The sequence below is a fragment of the Haliotis rubra genome, unplaced genomic scaffold (genome assembly GCF_003918875.1).
Source record: "Haliotis rubra isolate DU_JTF1 unplaced genomic scaffold, ASM391887v1 Scf12, whole genome shotgun sequence".
In the NCBI taxonomy this organism is placed as follows: domain Eukaryota; kingdom Metazoa; phylum Mollusca; class Gastropoda; order Lepetellida; family Haliotidae; genus Haliotis; species Haliotis rubra.
Window position 1 is genome coordinate 1,609,164 of NW_025765114.1, and position 23,166 is coordinate 1,632,329.

A 23,166-nucleotide genomic window follows, 5' to 3' on the forward strand; every position below is an offset into this window, starting at 1 on the left:
AGCAAGTTTTAGAATTAGTGATTAGTCATGAATGCAAATGATTGTGCAGTCATTTAACCACTGGGGTTTTCTAAGATATCAGTTGTAATCATTGTTCTAAAGAGGAGCAGAGCCAGGTGAGCTTTGAAGGATTAAGAAATAATTGAGAAGTAATAAAAACATTACACTTGAATGTGTCACAGTGTATGTGTAATACTGATTTCACAAAAATCATGTTAATGTTCATGTATTTCCCATGGTCTCGGGCCGCCTCCGTGGTGTAGTGGTTAGAGTGTCCGCCAGAGAGCGGAAGGTCGTGGGTTCGATCCCCGACCGCGTCATACCAAAAGACGTTAAAATATGGTACTTGTTGGTCCCTGCCTGGCACTCGGCATTAATGGGTACAACAAGGACTGGTTGGCTCGGAGTCAGTATACTTTGTCTGAGTGGGGTATTCATGCTTCACTGCGGCATGGTATCTCAATGAGCTAGCACTATAAAACCAGCTTAAGTCTGGGCTAGTACAAGCAGCGGCACATACACATACACTCACATGCACGTCGTCATATGAGCGGAATATTCTCAAGCACGATGTTAAACCCAATTTCACCTCACCTCACCTCTCACCACAGAAATAAAGAATTCTAAAGAATTTCTGTAATCGCGGTTTGACACATATTTGGATGATAATCATGCAATATGAAAATGTTGAAGTTCAACATCACATATCTTACAAGTATCAGGTAGCACATGGTGAGAATCATCAATATTTGTAACTGAACTAAAATGTGGCCTTATTTTTACCTCGTTTGGCAAAATAACAGACACTTGTGAGACACTTGAATTTGAAACCACATTATTTCATAATTGTGTACTTCTAAATCTGCTCTGTTTAAAACTCAATGAATCACAAAAAATAGACCTCAATTCCCCTCCCTTCTAACTGTAGCACAAAAACTATCTATCAGCATATCCAATGATTTTATAAACGTATCTTGATTTGTTTCAGTGAAATGTAGAACATCAAATTCAGAAACATCTTCAGTTATTTTGGTTTCTTCATATCTCAGACTTCTTATGTTTAAATGAAATATTGTATGAACTGTTTGTGAGGCATTCTAGAAGTTGCAAGTAATAGGACTGATAAGTCTTCATGGATGATCATTTCTGATCATTACAATAGTAAGATTACCACCACATATGCTGGTTTACTGTTTAAATATACATAAACTCAGATACAATACTGAACAAGCAATGGATACAAGGATCAGTTCGTGGACATTTTGGAAATATTTATAAGAATAACAAAGAGACAACAAGCATGCAAATTTTCGGCACTTGTGGTAAGTAGGACTGTGATTGAATTGACACAGACATAACGAAGCTGTGTATAGCATTATATACTTCATGAATTACATTTGGCAACATCAATGACAAGTACTAAGAGATACGATGGGTTTACTGTGTTGACGATTTCCCTACATTGTGGAGAACAGGGATATTGTGTGGCAAACAGCAGGTACAGCATTTCTTTCGGGAGGTAACTGGGACAGTTGATTGATTATGAAACTCTGGTGCATGAGTAAAGACAGTGTGCTCTAGTAATGAACAATTAAGCAAATCAATGTATACACATATTGAGATAGAATACTAAGTGCAGTGAGTACTATGTACAGTGGAGTATGTGAGTGAGTGAGCGAGTTGAGTTTTACGCCGCACTCAGCAATATTCCAGCTATATGGCAGCGGTCTGCAATAATCGAGTCTGGACCAGACAATCCAGTGATCAACAGCATGAGCATCGATCTGCGCAATTGGGAACCGATGACATGTGTCAACCAAGTCAGCAAGCCTGACCACCCGATCCCGTTAGTCGCCTCTTACGACAAGCATGGGTTACTGAAGATCAATATTCTAACCCGGACCTTCACAGGTAGTGAAGTATGTATTCACTATGTAAGGATATGAGTACTATGTACAGTGAAGTATGTATTCACTATGTAAGGATATGAGTACTATGTACAGTGAAGTATGTATTCACTATGTAAGGATATGAGTACTATGTACAGTGAAGTATGTATTCACTATGTATTCACTATGGATATGAGTACTATGTACAGTGAAGTATGTATTCACTATGTAACGGATATGAGTACTATGTACAGTGAAGTATGTATTCACTATGTAAGGATATGAGTACTATGTACAGTGAAGTATGTATTCACTATGTAAGGATATGAGTACTATGTACAGTGAAGTATGTATTCACTATGTAAGGATATGAGTACTATGTACAGTGAAGTATGTATTCACTATGTAAGGATATGAGTACTATGTACAGTGAAGTATGTGTTCACTATGTACGGATATGAGTACTATGTACAGTGAAGTATGTGTTCACTATGTATGGATATGAGTACCCACAAACATAAGTCAGGCCTGTGTATGACAGCCACACATTGCTTGATGTCTGTGTTGAGTGTGTACACAACAGTTTGTCATATGACAAAGTAAGTGACTTCCATATGTACATACAAATCAGCAGCATATATGTATGTGTACAGAAGTCATGGGAATGTCATCATAGTTACTAGGGCTGTAACGATGCATCAAACTATTGATGGATTGCAATTGTTGTGTCTCCGATAGCAATTAATCGATGGTAGAAACGAAAAACTATTGATGCATTGATAGTATGTGTGACTATCGATAGTTTAGTAATTGACTTCCGTTGATAAATGTGCAGCGCAAAATACAGGATGTTTGGGTGCAGACTTGCAGCTTCAATGAGTTTATGTTTTAATTGTTTACTTGATCTGAGTTTCAAGTTTCTTGTCAGTTATTAAAAGAGACTAAAGCTACTTCAACTTGTTTTTATGTCATATAAACTATACATTCATTTGGCGAATGACTTCAGATGAGACAATTCCAGGAGAAAAAAACTATTGCAATAGTATTGCAATAGTTGGTCGCAGTAGACTATCTCTATCACAATAGTATGTTGTAATAGACTATCGCTATCGCAATAGTTGTTTCCCCCTCAATAGTCACCCTTAGTAATTACTGCTGATGCTGTAGATGTAGGCTGAATGGTTCTGGTCAGTCCAACACATGGCTGAAACACGCCGGAGTTGTCGTTGCTGTGTACTTCACTGTGAAATTCACAATACACAATGGCCATGGTGCTCCTCACTAACTTCTTACCTCAATATGTTATATCTCGTATCTAGAGGGGGGAAAAATATCTCATATCACCAGTGGCACAAGTATTGCAACAGTGCAAAAACAGTTATAATGAATCATACTTGATACTGTAAATATATTGCAACCTATAAGGAAGAAAGTTTACTGGATGTTGAATGAGTTGCACAAAGGCCGGTTGTATCTCAAAGATTATTTATTCGTTGAGAGGTCTGCATGTTGAGTACTGTTGACAAACTGGTAGAAAGTAAAAGACGGAATCGTATGAAAACACAAATTCCACTTAATGCGGAATATTGTATATTACATGCAGGATACTGTTACAGATGTGAGCTTCTTTATCATGAGGACCACAAGGTTTAGTGCTACAGTATTGTGTCATCAGATTAAAATAGGTGCCCTAAGCCAGGAATTAGAAATAATCTTCCAGGTCTACTCACACCTGACCAAATCATAATCTTTAATGCCAAGACATAAAACATTGTATTGTATTCCAAATGAATTGTTTGTAATCATCAATATTGAAAGACAAGTTTAGACTAGCCAGTTTATAACGTCTTGAGGCTGAATATGATAGTTATGAACCAGGATTGTTTTACTTAAATAATGGTTTGTTTAATATGAAATACTGAAAAAGTTTCAAAATCACAGGTTCTATGCAACCATGGCTTTGTATGGTAGGGTCTTAAAGGAGAATACGAGTGAATTGCAATAATTTGCTTGGTGAAAGAAAAAGTCATCAGAAACATATTCCCAAATTTTCAATTAAAAATTATGAATAATTATGTTTTAATCGCGAAAACAGTTCTGTAAATCTCAGCTTCGGCCATTATGCATATTTCGCTGGAACCCACGTGACCTTTCCGCTCGTGACATCAAATGTGCCTGGAGTCCGCCATATTGCCAAAGACCAAGCGCTACAGTAGTACAAATCGTGTTGTTTCTGTCGTTTTTTTAAATAGTACGATGGTGTATTGCATTGCCTGGGGATGCAGGGCATCATCGAACATGGGAAAGAACCACCATTTCTTCTGTTTTCCAAGTGAAATGACAGATTTCGGCAGGAGAAATGCGCCGATCATTCTGAGTCGGACGCATATGAAAGAGACATACACGCATGGGGTATGGAAATCCCCAAACTAGGCTGAAGAAGGAAAGAGTATCCACGAGATTCATTTATACTCCATCATTCCCTGTAACAACTTACTGTCAGTGGTATTTTAAACATAAATTTAATCAAGTCCGGTTGCCAGTCGAATTGCCCCCGCTACAAAATGCCCCAGTGGGGTAGTCAAAATGCCCCAATTTATTTAAAATGAATAAATATAGGCATAAATGCATAGTTTTGTCAACTTTGATATTATGTTCTTCATATATAAGTATATACATAGTTATGAGTTTACTAATGAAACATTTATCAGAAATATTACTTCCTAAAAACTTTTATATGAAGAACATAATATCATAATAAGTTGACAAAAACTATTTACGGCATATATTCAATCATAAATAAATTTGAACAAATTAGAATGAATGACCAAATTTGTTAGGGCATTTTGTAGCTGGGGCAGTTCGACTGGTACATATGAGATATATATTATATAAATCAGTAAGTGATTTCACATGAGCTTGAAAATGTTTCGCTATAACGTTCTTTTCAGTTTGGAGCCCTAAATGATGCAGTCAACTCGAAACATTGCCGAATACAACGGCAAATCATGAAGTACATGTTGCTTTCATTGTTTTCCATTTTGTCCAATTACGCACATCGGCATCAGATTCGCTATTTGTCAGTAGTGTGTGCCGTGAAAGTTGTTCTGTATTCTCATTGGCTGACAAGATGTCATTCTAAGGCTATGACTGAGTACCATAACTATTTCCATAACCAAACAATCGGGAAACATAAGTTGTCCTGACCAGTATTTTATAATTCACCAGTTTTCGGGGAATAACTTATCTGCATCACGTATATTATCTCTGCTCGACCAGGCTGGGATCTTGTATCGAGATTTGATACGTTATTAATGAGAACTAGGATCCTAAATTTTTTCTACAAAATATTTCCAGTGTAATTTTTGAAGCAGATAATTTTTATTTTCCCTCGTCTGAAGCATAATTATTTTGTTTTTAAATCCCAGACACCCTACAGTCACCCATTTGACACAAGATGAACTGTAATCACATTTTTTTAAAATAATTCTTAGTGACTGGTCATATATTTATAGGGGTGAGTTTGCTGGCTGGAACTGTATGACATTTTGCTGACAAATAGTAATCTTGTTAAATGATATGGTCTATTTTTAAATTTATTTTGCCTCCGTTTCGCTTGATTCTTCTTCTTCATCTTCAGTGGAAGATTGTTTTGCAAGATGTAAAATCGGATCGTATTGATACGTCTAACATCCATTTCAGAAATGACATCAGGAACATCTTTTACTGCTTCAGAATCCACAGACACTGTTAAGTTGTGACGTAAAATAAAAGAGAAAGCCATCAGCAACAGGCACTTATGACGTCATGTCACATGATACCCCCTCTGCTCATTAACTGTCGGGTGATTCCGTAATAGGGGGAAATACGAGTACGTTTTTGTGTTTTTATTGCTATTTTACAAACTTTTTGTTCAATTTTAATCACGGAATGTGACTTTTAGAATATCCTTAACAATATATCAAAAGTTTTATTTTCGTTCGTATTCTCCTTTGATATTTTGTTTTGATTTCTAGGTATACATGTCATTTTTGTTTTATTTGTTTTCATAGTACATATTTATTTCCAACATAGCATAGGGTACAAAATAAAAGTAGAATATTAGGGTTTTACAGTGTTCATGGTCTGTGATAAGAACATGTTTTCGTCCACTAGAAAGTTCTGATAACTTGTGAGATGTATTTTGAAATCAGTGTCATTCATAATTCACAATTCTCTGTTCCTCATAATTTTACGAAACAACTGTCAGAGAGTTTGTGTTCAAAGCAGGCGCATGTAAAAATCATTACTTCTGACAAAAACTTCTCTTAAATCAGTTGCTTCCAGAATTTCAATACTACTATCTATCCTTCAAAACCTAAATTAGGTGATAATTATCATCTATGATGATGATTTGCTGATTTAATGTGCACTTCCCAACATAATAGGTATTTCGCATACAGGCCATTTAGTGTTCGAAAGAAGGTTGATTTGACCAAAAGATACGGCAACCTGAAGGGGGCGTTAGGGTTGCATAATTAAATTTGTATGAATTTTGAAATTTGACATAGTGGTAGGGGCGCTGAAGTATGTTTGGTTTGGTTGGTATTTGTTTTTTGTTTTGTGTTTGTTTGTTTTGTTTTTGTTTTAGGTTATGTTGTTAGGATTTGATGCTAGTTGGTTGTGTGGGATTATATACAACCCAGAAGGCCAGTTTTGACTAGAAATATACATAAGGCTTTAAAGGTTTGAGTGTTGTGAAGTGGGGTTAGGAGTGTTTGTGGTGTTGGGTATGTGTTGTACGTGAGGAAATGCTACAAAGTGTTACACGTGTATGTTATAAATGCTGTAGCTTGTGTAGTAGAGTCTATGACAAGCAACATTTGTTCATGTATTCCATGTGTCCAGTGTCAGCACAGCTGGCAATACATTGCATGGTATTATGTAAAATGTGACAGACCCAGATGGTATGCAGCCTGCCCACTTACTGTCTGTCCCACCTTCACTCCCACTGGCTAACAGGAGCTGTGCTGTACGTCTACATGGAAACATAGGCAGCTGGAAGTAATGCTAATGATAACAATGTACGTACAGGAGAAAACATCCTCTGCTGCCATGTCAGGCGTTATAAGGTTAACCATCACAGTACCATCTCACCCTTACTAAATGACCAGTCACCTGTGTTGAACAGTCAGTAAGGAGACACCAGGCATGGTACGTTTACTTCAGTGTAGGGACAAAGCATTAAAAACAGTCAGAAGGCAATCTGTGGAACATGGCCTCCCATCCAACTATTCTCTGTGACTAGCTCTGCTTGACCTAAACCCGTGACCTGCACCTCCTGTGTACAGGATAGTGTGCCAACATTCGGTCAAGTATTGGTGCATATATGTAATTACCTGTAGCTAGTTTAGGTCTGTGGTGATTGCAGGATATTGTTTTAAGAACCAGTTCAACTAATTTAGGTAGATTCTAAATATATCAAGACTACTTGTTCACAGGAATAGTTTAATACAAACAGTAACATATCTTTCTATTTAGGCATTTAAATAGATAACAATGATAGATTAATGAGCTGGCATTGTGGGACCTGGTGATTTTTCATACTTTACACAGGAGTTTAAGTATGTTGATGACATCATCATATACAATAACGAAATGAGATACACAGTAGAGAGAAAACATGCTTCAGCATTGTGTTCAACAAACTATTCAAGTCCAATGTCTACAATCACCACATGAAAGATGTTTCTGACTTAGATGTAGTCAGGGTTTGGGTGTAGAATATGTATGTTTTAAAAGTTAAACTGTTATTGACATCTGTTTTGCTTCCCTATTTATGTGTTTGCCTCACTGTGGGTTAGGTTGGACAGTTCCTAGACAAAGCCACCAAAGAAGGTAGCAAGTCACTGGGTGTTTGCTTGTCTGTAAGGCATGTAATCAGTATCCTGTTTGTGAATGTACTACAGCATGATGTTGTAAGGAGGATGCTGGGTCCTGGTACATGTGGGGCATAGTCTCCTAAACCAATAGCCTTTGAGATGTTACAGTAGTCACTGATATTGTCAGGTAAATATTGAGTAGGCTGATGACTCCGGTGAAAATGCCCAGCAGGACATGAGTTCAAGACTTCACATACAATATGAACTAATGTAGCTTGTTTAATCACACTTTCCCTGTCCTTGGACACAGATGAAATAGTTTGTGAAAGTATCTGCTATTAAAAATGAAGATGTTTGAAATCAGTATCTTCCTTGTCAATCTCAGAAATAGATACATTGGCATCTAAATGTTGTTTTTAGTTACATTTACACTTTTGTATCAAAGGAATGTGTGTGTTATGTGTTTCAGCATTAGTGAGTAGTGATTAACACAACCAATACGATGGAGGGCACTCAGTACATAGTAGTGTAGTGTATTAGTGGAAGTTATGTCTAATGAATTTTAGTGGCAGCAAATGAAGCACTCATAAAATGTCATTTGTAGATTGTGTCTAAAATGATCATACAATACTTACTGAATAACCTAAACATATTATAGTTTGTAAACGTGGCAGTGTTTATTCTACACTCATTACTTTTCACAGAACCATTTTGAAATCTGTAACTAAAACATGCAGTTTATTTTTAAGCTTGAGATGTGGAATCTGAACTCCAACTTGAGAGGTAGTCATGGTTTTGATGATACCACTTTTGGTAACTGAAGTTGGTGTTGTGCCATGGCATCAGTGAGCAAAATAATAAATTAAGAAACTTCTAGAATATTTGATTAGGAAGGAACTTTAGGATGGTTCAGCTTTGGTATTGCTTTGTAAAGAGAAGTCAGACTGAGAGAAATAATATGAGGAAATTGGAATTATCACTGGCTGGACCCAGGTTCAAACATGCAGAGGTGTCAAACAATCTTGATGAAAAGTTATCTCACCTTACTTCAGAACGAAAGATTGAATTCATGAGTATTGATTTGTTTCCCAATTTACATCAGCTACATTAGAACATAGGAGTAGATGATGCATTGCCTGTGAAACAGTATCCCCATCTCATGAACCCACTCAGATGGAGAATCTCAGAAAACAAGTCAAATATAATCAGTTGAGATGACCCGACCCCAACGATCGTATGCGACACCCGTGCAGGTTTTGCTTTTGAGATGAACCTTCCTATCTGTTTCTTTTTATAGTGACAGACTCCATGGTAGTCTATTACAAATTGGGCATTTAAAAAGTGTCCTTTGTAATACAATATCAATGCACACTAATTTGCATAAAGCCATGGTCTGTTCCAAATAAATCGTTTTGGACTCAGAAAAAACCCGCATTGCTCATTTCTGCACTAATCTCTCCTCAGGAAAGTCCTTTTTCTATGTTTCCAATGTCCCTACCACTGAGACTGTACTTAGGTCGAACTTAGTTTAACAGATATATCACACTTGCACACACCAGCTACATAAATTGTAGAGATAAATGAGAAAATACATTTTTTTTCTATTTCCGACAGTACTTTAAATACAGCCTTACAGTAGAGTATACTGAACTAGACATCATCTTGAGCCCTGTGATCAAGTTCTTAGAAAACTACATAATGTCAGGAGATAAAAATTCTGTGTTTTGTTAGGTAGAGCTAGGTCAGCTGTAGATTAACATGCTCTAAATTGAATGGAACGTGTTGCAGATAGGACAGTCACCGGTACTCAACATGAGTCAATTTTGGTTGCAATAATAATAAACATATGCCTCGCCTATTATTGAGCATGCATATCATCATCATCATCATCATCATCATCATCATCATCATGTTTCCACATGGCTTGGTGGTGGTTTCTGCTGCTACAAGTCGTGCCGCAGCCAAGGCAGGTAGTGACGACAACAGTCAACACTGCTCCTTTTAGATACACAATCACCTGATTTTAAATATTTAGTTTGCTTTTGTTTTGTTCTGTTTTAGTTTAAACCATATGCTACTCAAAACCCTGCCCAAGAACCTACTGGAAACTGAAGAGCGATCAAAATGAGGAACTTGACTGGTCTTCTCCGAGGGGCCCGTTTCCTTGGTAGCCGAGCGTCCAGACAGGGTCCAAGACATCGCATACCAGGTGGGTTTTCAACTTACTCTCAGTGAAAGGGAAAGTGAATGTTATCTGCTGAGTCCTCATAGTCAGCCAGGTCACACATTGTAGTTAACTGATTCACACAGTCAGCCAGGTCACACAATGTAGTTAACTGATTCACACAGTCAGCCAGGTCACACATTGTAGTTAACTGATTCACACAGTCAGCCAGGTCACACATTGTAGTTAACTGATTCACACAATCAGCCAGGTCACACATTGTAGTTAACTGATTCACACAGTCAGCCAGGTCACACATTGTAGTTAACTGATTCACACAGTCAGCCAGGTCACACATTGTAGTTAACTGATTCACACAGTCAGCCAGGTCACACATTGTAGTTAACTGATTCACACAGTCAGCCAGGTCACACATTGTAGTTAACTGATTCACACAGTCAGCCAGGTCACACATTGTAGTTAACTGATTCACACAGTCAGCCAGGTCACACATTGTAGTTAACTGATTCACACAGTCAGCCAGGTCACACAATGTAGTTAACTGATTCACACAGTCAGCCAGGTCACACATTGTAGTTAACTGATTCACACAGCAGTCAGCCAGGTCACACATTGTAGTTAACTGATTCACACAGTCACACAGTCAGCCAGGTCACACATTGTAGTTAACTGATTCACACAGTCAGCCAGGTCACACATTGTAGTTAACTGATTCACACAGTCAGCCAGGTCACACACTGTAGTTAACTGATTCACACAGTCAGCCAGGTCACACATTGTAGTTAACTGATTCACACAGTCAGCCAGGTCACATTGTAGTTAACTGATTCACACAGTCAGCCAGGTCACACATTGTAGTTAACTGATTCACACAATCAGCCAGGTCACACATTGTAGTTAACTGATTCACACAATCAGCCAGGTCACACATTGTAGTTAACTGATTCACACAATCAGCCAGGTCACACATTGTAGTTAACTGATTCACACAGTCAGCCAGGTCACACATTGTAGTTAACTGATTCACACAATCAGCCAGGTCACACATTGTAGTTAACTGATTCACACAGTCAGCCAGGTCACACATTGTAGTTAACTGATTCACACAGTCAGCCAGGTCACACATTGTAGTTAACTGATTCACACAGTCAGCCAGGTCACACATTGTAGTCACGTTTTTCTCACAATCAGCCAGGTCACACATTGTAGTTAACTGATTCACACAGTCAGCCAGGTCACACATTGTAGTTAACTGATTCACACAACCAGCCAGGTCACACATTGTAGTTAACTGATTCATACAGTCAGCCAGGTCACACATTGTAGTTAACTGATTCACACAGTCAGCCAGGTCACACATTGTAGTTAACTGATTCACACAGTCAGCCAGGTCACACATTGTAGTTAACTGATTCACACAGTCGGCCAGGTCACACATTGTAGTTAACTGATTCACACAATCAGCCAGGTCACACATTGTAGTTAACTGATTCACACAGTCAGCCAGGTCACACATTGTAGTTAACTGATTCACACAGTCAGCCAGGTCACACATTGTAGTCACGTTTTTCTCACAATCAGCCAGGTCACACATTGTAGTTAACTGATTCACACAGTCAGCCAGGTCACATTGTAGTTAACTGATTCACACAGTCAGCCAGGTCACACATTGTAGTTAACTGATTCACACAGTCAGCCAGGTCACACATTGTAGTTAACTGATTCACACAGTCAGCCAGGTCACACATTGTAGTTAACTGATTCACACAGTCAGCCAGGTCACACATTGTAGTCACGCTTTTCTCACAATCAGCCAGGTCACATTGTAGTCACGTGCAATTCTCACAGTCAGCCAGGTCACACACTGTAGTCAATGCAATTCACACAATCAGCCAGGTCACAACATTTTAGTCTCCTGAGTCACACAACCAGCCAAGTCACACATTGTAGTCACTTGATTCACACAGTCAGCCAGGTCACACATTGTAGTTAACTGATTCACACAGTCAGCCAGGTCACACATTGTAGTTAACTGATTCACACAGTCAGCCAGGTCACACATTGTAGTTAACTGATTCACACAGTCAGCCAGGTCACACATTGTAGTTAACTGATTCACACAGTCAGCCAGGTCACACATTGTAGTTAACTGATTCACACAGTCAGCCAGGTCACACATTGTAGTTAACTGATTCACACAGTCAGCCAGGTCACACATTGTAGTTAACTGATTCACACATAGTCGGCCAGGTCACACACTGTAGTTAACTGATTCACACAGTCAGCCAGGTCACACATTGTAGTTAACTGATTCACACAGTCAGCCAGGTCACACATTGTAGTTAACTGATTCACAAATCAGCCAGGTCACACATTGTAGTCACGTGAATTCTCACAATCAGCCAGGTCACACATTGTAGTCAATGCATTTCTCACAATCAGCCAGGTCACACATTGTAGTTAACTGATTCACACAATCAGCCAGGTCACACATTGTAGTTAACTGATTCACACAGTCAGCCAGGTCACACATTGTAGTTAACTGATTCACAACAATCGCCAGGTCACACATTGTAGTTAACTGATTCACACAGTCAGCCAGGTCACATTGTAGTTAACTGATTCACACAGTCAGCCAGGTCACACATTGTAGTTAACTGATTCACACAATCAGCCAGGTCACACATTGTAGTTAACTGATTCACACAGTCAGCCAGGTCACACATTGCAGTTAACTGATTCACACAGTCGGCCAGGTCACACATTGTAGTTAACTGATTCACACAGTCAGCCAGGTCACACATTGTAGTTAACTGATTCACACAATCAGCCAGGTCACACATTGTAGTTAACTGATTCACACAGTCAGCCAGGTCACACATTGTAGTTAACTGATTCACACAGTCAGCCAGGTCACACATTGTAGTAGTTAACTGATTCACACAGTCAGCCAGGTCACACATTGTAGTTAACTGATTCACATACAGTCAGCCAGGTCACACATTGTAGTTAACTGATTCACACAGTCAGCCAGGTCACATTGTAGTTAACTGATTCACACAGTCAGCCAGGTCACATTGTAGTTAACTGATTCACACAGTCGGCCAGGTCACACACTGTAGTTAACTGATTCACACAGTCAGCCAGGTCACATTGTAGTTAACTGATTCACACAGTCAGCCAGGTCACACATTGTAGTTAACTGATTCACACAATCAGCCAGGTCACACATTGTAGTCACGTAATTCTCACAATCAGCCAGGTCACACATTGTAGTCACGTATTCTCACAGTCGGCCAGGTCACACATTGTAGTTAACTGATTCACACAATCAGCCAGGTCACACATTGTAGTTAACTGATTCACACAGTCGGCCAGGTCACACATTGTAGTTAACTGATTCACACAGTCAGCCAGGTCACACACTGTAGTTACGTAATTCTCACAATCAGCCAGGTCACACATTGTAGTCACGCAATTCTCACAATCAGCCAGGTCACACACACCGTAGTCACGTAATTCACACAGTCAGCCAGGTCACCACATTTTGGTCTCCTGAGTCACACAAACCAGCCAAGTCACACACATTGTAGTCACTTGATTCACACAGTCAGCCAGGTCACACATTGTAGTTAACTGATTCACACAGTCAGCCAGGTCACACATTGTAGTTAACTGATTCACACAGTCAGCCAGGTCACATTTATTGTAGTTAACTGATTCACACAGTCAGCCAGGTCACACATTGTAGTTAACTGATTCACACAGTCAGCCAGGTCACATTGTAGTTAACTGATTCACACAGTCAGCCAGGTCACACATTGTAGTTAACTGATTCACACAATCAGCCAGGTCACACATTGTAGTTAACTGATTCACACAGTCAGCCAGGTCACACATTGTAGTTAACTGATTCACACAGTCAGCCAGGTCACACATTGTAGTTAACTGATTCACGCACAGTCAGCCAGGTCACATTGTAGTTAACTGATTCACACAGTCAGCCAGGTCACACATTGTAGTTAACTGATTCACACAGTCAGCCAGGTCACACATTGTAGTTAACTGATTCACACAGTCAGCCAGGTCACACACATAGTAGATTAACTGATTCACACAGTCAGCCAGGTCACACATTGTAGTTAACTGATTCACACAGTCAGCCAGGTCACACACTGTAGTTAACTGATTCACACAGTCAGCCAGGTCACACATTGTAGTTAACTGATTCACACAGTCAGCCAGGTCGCATTGTAGTTAACTGATTCACACAGTCAGCCAGGTCACACATTGTAGTTAACTGATTCACACAATCAGCCAGGTCACACATTGTAGTTAACTGATTCACACAATCAGCCAGGTCACATTGTAGTTAACTGATTCACACAATCAGCCAGGTCACATTGTAGTTAACTGATTCACACAGTCGGCCAGGTCACACATTGTAGTTAACTGATTCACACAATCAGCCAGGTCATTACATTGTAGTTAACTGATTCACACAGTCAGCCAGGTCACATTGTAGTTAACTGATTCACACAGTCAGCCAGGTCACACATTGTAGTTAACTGATTCACACAGTCAGCCAGGTCACACATTGTAGTCACGTTTTTCTCACAATCAGCCAGGTCACACATTGTAGTTAACTGATTCATACAGTCAGCCAGGTCACACATTGTAGTTAACTGATTCACACAACCAGCCAGGTCACACATTGTAGTTAACTGATTCATACAGTCAGCCAGGTCACACATTGTAGTTAACTGATTCACACAGTCAGCCAGGTCACACATTGTAGTTAACTGATTCACACAGTCAGCCAGGTCACACATTGTAGTTAACTGATTCACACAGTCGGCCAGGTCACACATTGTAGTTAACTGATTCACACAATCAGCCAGGTCACACATTGTAGTTAACTGATTCACACAGTCAGCCAGGTCACACATTGTAGTTAACTGATTCACACAGTCAGCCAGGTCACACATTGTAGTCACGTTTTTCTCACAATCAGCCAGGTCACACATTGTAGTTAACTGATTCACACAGTCAGCCAGGTCACACATTGTAGTTAACTGATTCACACAGTCAGCCAGGTCACACATTGTAGTTAACTGATTCACACAGTCAGCCAGGTCACACATTGTAGTTAACTGATTCACACAGTCAGCCAGGTCACACATTGTAGTTAACTGATTCACACAGTCAGCCAGGTCACACATTGTAGTCACGTTTTTCTCACAATCAGCCAGGTCACACATTGTAGTCACGTAATTCTCACAGTCAGCCAGGTCACACACTGTAGTCACGTAATTCACACAATCAGCCAGGTCACAACATTTTAGTCTCCTGAGTCACACAACCAGCCAAGTCACACATTGTAGTCACTTGATTCACACAGTCAGCCAGGTCACACATTGTAGTTAACTGATTCACACAGTCAGCCAGGTCACACATTGTAGTTAACTGATTCACACAGTCAGCCAGGTCACACATTGTAGTTAACTGATTCACACAGTCAGCCAGGTCACACATTGTAGTTAACTGATTCACACAGTCAGCCAGGTCACACATTGTAGTTAACTGATTCACACAGTCAGCCAGGTCACACATTGTAGTTAACTGATTCACACAGTCAGCCAGGTCACACATTGTAGTTAACTGATTCACACAGTCGGCCAGGTCACACACTGTAGTTAACTGATTCACACAGTCAGCCAGGTCACACATTGTAGTTAACTGATTCACACAGTCAGCCAGGTCACACATTGTAGTTAACTGATTCACACAATCAGCCAGGTCACACATTGTAGTCACGTAATTCTCACAATCAGCCAGGTCACACATTGTAGTCACGTAATTCTCACAATCAGCCAGGTCACACATTGTAGTTAACTGATTCACACAATCAGCCAGGTCACACATTGTAGTTAACTGATTCACACAGTCAGCCAGGTCACACATTGTAGTTAACTGATTCACACAATCGGCCAGGTCACACATTGTAGTTAACTGATTCACACAGTCAGCCAGGTCACACATTGTAGTTAACTGATTCACACAGTCAGCCAGGTCACACATTGTAGTTAACTGATTCACACAATCAGCCAGGTCACACATTGTAGTTAACTGATTCACACAGTCAGCCAGGTCACACATTGTAGTTAACTGATTCACACAGTCAGCCAGGTCACACATTGTAGTTAACTGATTCACACAGTCAGCCAGGTCACACATTGTAGTTAACTGATTCACACAATCAGCCAGGTCACACATTGTAGTTAACTGATTCACACAGTCAGCCAGGTCACACATTGTAGTTAACTGATTCACACAGTCAGTCAGGTCCAGTAGTCACTGATTCACACAGTCAGCCAGGTCAACTGATTCACTGATTCACACAGTCAGCCAGGTCACACATTGTAGTTAACTGATTCACACAGTCAGCCAGGTCACACATTGTAGTTAACTGATTCACACAGTCAGCCAGGTCACACATTGTAGTTAACTGATTCACACAGTCAGCCAGGTCACACATTGTAGTTAACTGATTCACACAGTCGGCCAGGTCACACACTGTAGTTAACTGATTCACACAGTCAGCCAGGTCACACATTGTAGTTAACTGATTCACACAGTCAGCCAGGTCACACATTGTAGTTAACTGATTCACACAATCAGCCAGGTCACACATTGTAGTCAATGTGATTCTCACAATCAGCCAGGTCACACATTGTAGTCAACTGCAATTCTCACAATCAGCCAGGTCACATTGTAGTTAACTGATTCACACAATCAGCCAGGTCACACATTGTAGTTAACTGATTCACACAGTCGGCCAGGTCACACATTGTAGTTAACTGATTCACACAGTCAGCCAGGTCACACACTGTAGTTACGTAATTCTCACAATCAGCCAGGTCACACATTGTAGTCACGTAATTCTCACAATCAGCCAGGTCACACACTGTAGTCACGTAATTCACACAATCAGCCAGGTCACCACATTTTAGTCTCCTGAGTCACACAACCAGCCAAGTCACACATTGTAGTCACTTGATTCACACAGTCAGCCAGGTCACACATTGTAGTTAACTGATTCACACAGTCAGCCAGGTCACACATTGTAGTTAACTGATTCACACAGTCAGCCAGGTCACACATTGTAGTTAACTGATTCACACAGTCAGCCAGGTCACACATTGTAGTTAACTGATTCACACAGTCAGCCAGGTCACGCATTGTAGTTAACTGATTCACACAGTCAGCCAGGTCACACATTGTAGTTAACTGATTCACACAATCAGCCAGGTCACACATTGTAGTTAACTGATTCACACAGTCAGCCAGGTCACACATTGTAGTTAACTGATTCACACAATCAGCCAGGTCACATTGTAGTTAACTGATTCACACAGTCAGCCAGGTCACACATTGTAGTTAACTGATTCACACAGTCAGCCAGGTCACACATTGTAGTTAACTGATTCACACAATCAGCCAGGTCACACATTGTAGTTAACTGATTCACACAGTCAGCCAGGTCACACATTGTAGTTAACTGATTCACACAGTCAGCCAGGTCACACATTGTAGTTAACTGATTCACACAGTCAGCCAGGTCACATTTGTAGTTAACTGATTCACACAATCAGCCAGGTCACACATTGTAGTTAACTGATTCACACAGTCAGCCAGGTCACACATTGTAGCTAACTGATTCACACAGTCAGCCAGGTCACACATTGTAGTTAACTGATTCACAGTCAGCCATGTCACACACTGTAGTTAACTGATTCACAGTCGGCCAGGTCACACATTGTAGTTAACTGATTCACACAGTCAGCCAGGTCACACATTGTAGTTAACTGATTCACACAGTCAGCCAGGTCACACATTGTAGTTACGTAATTCTCACAATCAGCCAGGTCACACATTGTAGTCACGTAATTCTCACAATCAGCCAGGTCACACACTGTAGTCACGTAATTCACACAATCAACTGATTCACACAGTCAGCCAGGTCACACATTGTAGTTAACTGATTCACACAGTCAGCCAGGTCACACATTGTAGTTAACTGATTCACACAGTCAGCCAGGTCACACATTGTAGTTAACTGATTCACACAGTCAGCCAGGTCACACATTGTAGCTAACTGATTCACACAGTCAGCCAGGTCACACATTGTAGTTAACTGATTCACACAGTCAGCCAGGTCACACATTGTAGTTAACTGATTCACACAGTCAGCCAGGTCACACATTGTAGTTAACTGATTCACACAGTCAGCCAGGTCACACATTGTAGTTAACTGATTCACACAGTCAGCCAGGTCACACACTGTAGTTAACTGATTCACACAGTCAGCCAGGACACACACTGTAGTTAACTGATTCACACAGTCAGCCAGGTCACACACTGTAGTTAACTGATTCATACAGTCAGCCAGGTCACACATTGTAGTTAACTGATTCACACAGTCAGCCAGGTCACACATTGTAGTTAACTGATTCACACAATCAGCCAGGTCACACATTGTAGTTAACTGATTCACACAGTCAGCCAGGTCACACATTGTAGTTAACTGATTCACACAATCAGCCAGGTCACACATTGTAGTTAACTGATTCACAGTCAGTCAGGTCAGGTCACACATTGTAGTTAACTGATTCACACAGTCAGCCAGGTCACACATGTAGTTAACTGATTCACACAGTCAGCCAGGTCACACATTGTAGTTAACTGATTCACACAGTCAGCCAGGTCACACATTGTAGTTAACTGATTCACACAGTCGGCCAGGTCACACATTGTAGTTAACTGATTCACACAGTCAGCCAGGTCACACATTGTAGTTAACTGATTCACACAATCAGCCAGGTCACACATTGTAGTTAACTGATTCACACAGTCGAAGCCAGGTCACACATTGTAGTTAACTGATTCACACAATCAGCCAGGTCACACATTGTAGTTAACTGATTCACACAGTCAGCCAGGTCACACATTGTAGTTAACTGATTCACACAGTCAGCCAGGTCACACATTGTAGTTAACTGATTCACACAGTCAGCCAGGTCACACATTGTAGTTAACTGATTCACACAGTCAGCCAGGTCACACATTGTAGTTAACTGATTCACACAGTCAGCCAGGTCACACATTGTAGTTAACTGATTCACACAGTCAGCCAGGTCACACATTGTAGTCACGTAATTCTCACAATCAGCCAGGTCACACATTGTAGTCACGTAATTCTCACAATCAGCCAGGTCACACACTGTAGTCACGTAATTCACACAATCAGCCAGGTCACAACATTTTAGTCTCCTGAGTCACACAACCAGCCAAGTCACACATTGTAGTCACTTGATTCACACAGTCAGCCAGGTCACACATTGTAGTTAACTGATTCACACAATCAGCCAGGTCACGCAATGTAGCCTCCTGATTCACACAATCAGCCATAGTACTGGCATAGATACTACTAAATAAAAATGCATATCTGCAAATGGTCACATGTTTATTAGTGTTGCACCGATCATTCAAATAATCAGTTTATTGATCATTTGACAATAAAATTTCGATTATCGATTTAAAAACATTACAATCGATAACACTGTACACCATCTTCAAGAATAACATAAACGATTGGTGTGTACATGAAAGATTTGTAAATACCTCCTAGTAGGCTCGTCATCGCAGCCGTAATACAGGAAGTCAAGTCTATTTATAGCTTGCGGGGGAGCAGTCGTTTTCTTCTTGTGGGGGCAGTGGCTTGCAGTGTAATAACAGTTTTAGCGTGGATACATATATTATTTAGACCCATGTTTAATTGCATGTTTAAATATGCAAGCATTGACGACGGTTTCGTAAATGTAGTATGTTATGAAAATGTGGCTTTGAAAACAATATATACTCCTGAGAGATATAACATGTGCTCGAAACAAGCAGTTTGATTAGCTGGGCAGACTGTCAACAAAATGCCTGCTTTCCCGCACATGCGTTCGCTTCGAGAAAACATTTTGTATTTGTGAAAGGCTCAATTCTCGTCGAATTCACGAACAAGGTTGGAAATGGATAGCTTTATTGATACTTGTCACATCTACTCTTAGATCTATAGCCGTTCTATTCTGATTTCTGCATCGAAGTCTACATGTACATCTTGAGTTCAACTTCTCAATTTTCACACACACAAATAATTGACGTACGTATCATTTAACTGTAAATAGTGTTATCTAAATTCATATTGTCAAATGCTCCAAGATTTTCAATATCCTTTCGTCGAAGTGTTTAATCCATTTCTAAGAAGAATGGGTTACGATCTCGTGTCATATGACAGATCTTAATTACAAGCGATCTTGTAGCAGTTGTCTCATCCAGCTGGTCTTGTGTTCATAAATCCATATATACTTGTAGTCGATCATTTATCGACAATTGATCAACAGAAGACATCGATAATCGATTATAGCTTAGAGGTTGATTCCCAACACTAATATTTATGCATGTAAGTTTGAGTGATACAGGACAGCGATAAAGAAAACACTGATGAACATGTATTGTCCAGTGGAAGTAGGGGAGGGACGTAACAAATGACTTGTGCAGTAAGGTAAAGGTCACAGGGCAGTCAATATCTTGTGTGACCGCCATCAGCATCAATGGTTGCCTGGCATTGGCGTCCCATAGTTTCGATCAGATTCTGGATGAACTGTCAAGGAATATTCTGATATTCTTCCCGCAAAGCCAGAAACAGAGCAGCTGAGGTCTGCAGCTGATCATGCTGTCTCACACGTCGATCTAGTTCATCCCACAAATGTTCAATTGGGAGCAGATCTGGTGAACAGGAGAGCCATTCACGAACCTGAACGTTGAGTTGAGCAAGGGTGATTGCTGTATGCGGTTGAGCATTGTCATGTGGGAAAATGAAGTTCTGACGGTTCGTGAATGGAATGACATGAGGCCTGATGATTTCTTCACAGTAACGTTGAGCTGCATGATTGCCTTAGACGTGAATAAGATCGGTTCCTCCACTGTATTAAATGCCTGCCCAAACCATAACACTACTGCCACCAAATCTGTCCACTTCCTGTATGCCATCTTGACACATATGCTCTTCTGTCATGATGCCTGAGCATATACCGAGCACATACATAAGTTCTCCACCTTGTAATGGCCACTGGAGATGGTTTCGACACCACTGTCTACATTGTTGATGTCATGTCTACATTGTTGATGTCATGTAAGGATAGGTCCCTGCAAAGGTTTGATAGGACGAATACCAGCGTCACGAAGGCGGTTCCTGACAGTTTGGTCCAAGATTGTTCGGGGTATGGTCACCCGGAGTCTTCCTGGCCGAGAATGATCACATGTTGTTCCATGCTGCTGGTGCTGATGCCAAAACCTTCCTATGGTACCCTGGGACACATTAAATTACCATGCAACCGCTGACTGCGAATCGCCAGCTTCCAAATGACCAATCGCAGTGTTTTGCTGAGCACAATGTCTAGATTTATGTTTGTCACCTGCTGCTAAAACAATCAGACCCCCTGGTTTTTATTGCAAATGTTGCACGGATCGTGCATGCCAAAGAAAGCTCATGAATCACATCACATTCATGCTTTATTACCTTTATTGAGAAAAACAGGTTTGGTTACGTTTTGGTGACAGGTTTTTAATGGCAATGGATTCAAACTTGGAGGGAACGTTCACTGATAACGACATACTGATTAGACACACACTTATGATTCATTTTCAAAACATTACATGGAAAAATACTGGCTGTGCATATGTTTATTTAGTAGTATGTATGAGAGAGATTAAGAACAGTCTAATGACATCTGCCAACTGTTTGTCACACAGAAAGTTGTGGTAGTGAATTTCATATGAATGATACATCATGTAATATTGTACAGCCTAATGAAAACGATACAAGACTTAGCCTTATGGTTAGAGACACACCTACGTACAAATACTGCTGACTCACCTGAATGGTAGATTAGAAAACAACAAGCTTGAATGACAATGTTGTAAGTGATATACAGGTCATGTTAGCATAGCAAGATTGTGTTGTTCAGAAGGAATCTCTTGTCATTCTCGATTACTCAGCATGGAAATTTCCAGATGGACATGCTGGTCCAGTGTTTTAGTAATGACCCTGATAACTCTTGACTTTTGTGAAACTTAGCAAGGTCAAGGTCCCTACAGGGGAGAACATATGTAGATATTACTGTCACAGCTGTCCATGTTGCAGACATTTAGGTGCTGTTTGAACAGTTGTCAACTACTTCAATCCACCAATATCGTACCTCATCTTAATGGACCCATGAACAAGTGTCATGGAAAGTCATCTGCTCATCTACTTTCTCGACTGAATACAGAGTTTTTGTAGATGTTCTTATTATACAGGAATTTAAGAATTTAGTTTCAAGATATCTAACTTTAATTATCTTCTAACTGGTCAAGAAAACACAAAAAGGGGTTACAATTATGTTTGCTGATATATATTGTTCTAGATGTATTTAGTTGATGTTGATTTCCTACAGAGAAAAATGAATACTCATTAAAGACGGCAAATCACACACTCTGTAATTGACTTCCAGGCCAAACATATTCCATATAAGTTGTGGCTGAGAAATTTGTTATCTGCTGTTAACTTTTGTTCTAATTTTGTGATTAAGCCTGTCCGAAAATATTACTCTTTACAAAGCTACTATGTTGTGTTTTACTAACCCTTTCAATCTTAAACTACAGAGAGGGACGGTGGGGTAGCCTAGTGGTTAAGGCGTTTGCTCGTCACGGGAAGACCCGGGTTCGATTCTCCACATGGGCACAATGTGTACAGCACATTTGTGGTATTGTGGTGCCATGATATTGCTGGAATATTGCTAAAAGCGGTGTAAAACTAAAGACAGAGGATTAAGTAGTTTGTTAGATGGACAATTGAGTAGTTTGTTAGATAAATGAGTAGTTTGTAAGATGATTGAGTAATTTGTGAGATGAATTAGTAGTTTGTAAGACAATTGAGTATTTTCTAAGATGATTGAGTGGTTTCTAAGATGATTGAGTAGTTGGTGAGATAAATTAGTAGTTTATTAGATGGGTGATTGAGTAGTTTGTAAGATGATTGAGTGGTTTCTAAGATGATTGAGTAGTTTGTAAGATGATTGAGTAGTTGGTGAGATAAATTAGTAGTTTGTTAGATAGGTGATTGAGTAGTTTCTAAGATGAT

The 23,166-nt window shown here is 40.0% G+C and overlaps 1 protein-coding gene across 1 annotated transcript in view; it reads left to right on the forward strand.

The window, feature by feature from the left end:
- The window catches only part of LOC124262239, a 39,321-nt gene that overhangs the window by 9,515 nt on the left and 6,640 nt on the right, over window positions 1-23,166 (forward strand). The window contains 1 exon segment of the mRNA XM_046696724.1: window positions 9,812-9,959. Within this exon segment, the coding sequence (XP_046552680.1) occupies window positions 9,875-9,959 (85 nt within the window). The 5' untranslated portion in view covers window positions 9,812-9,874.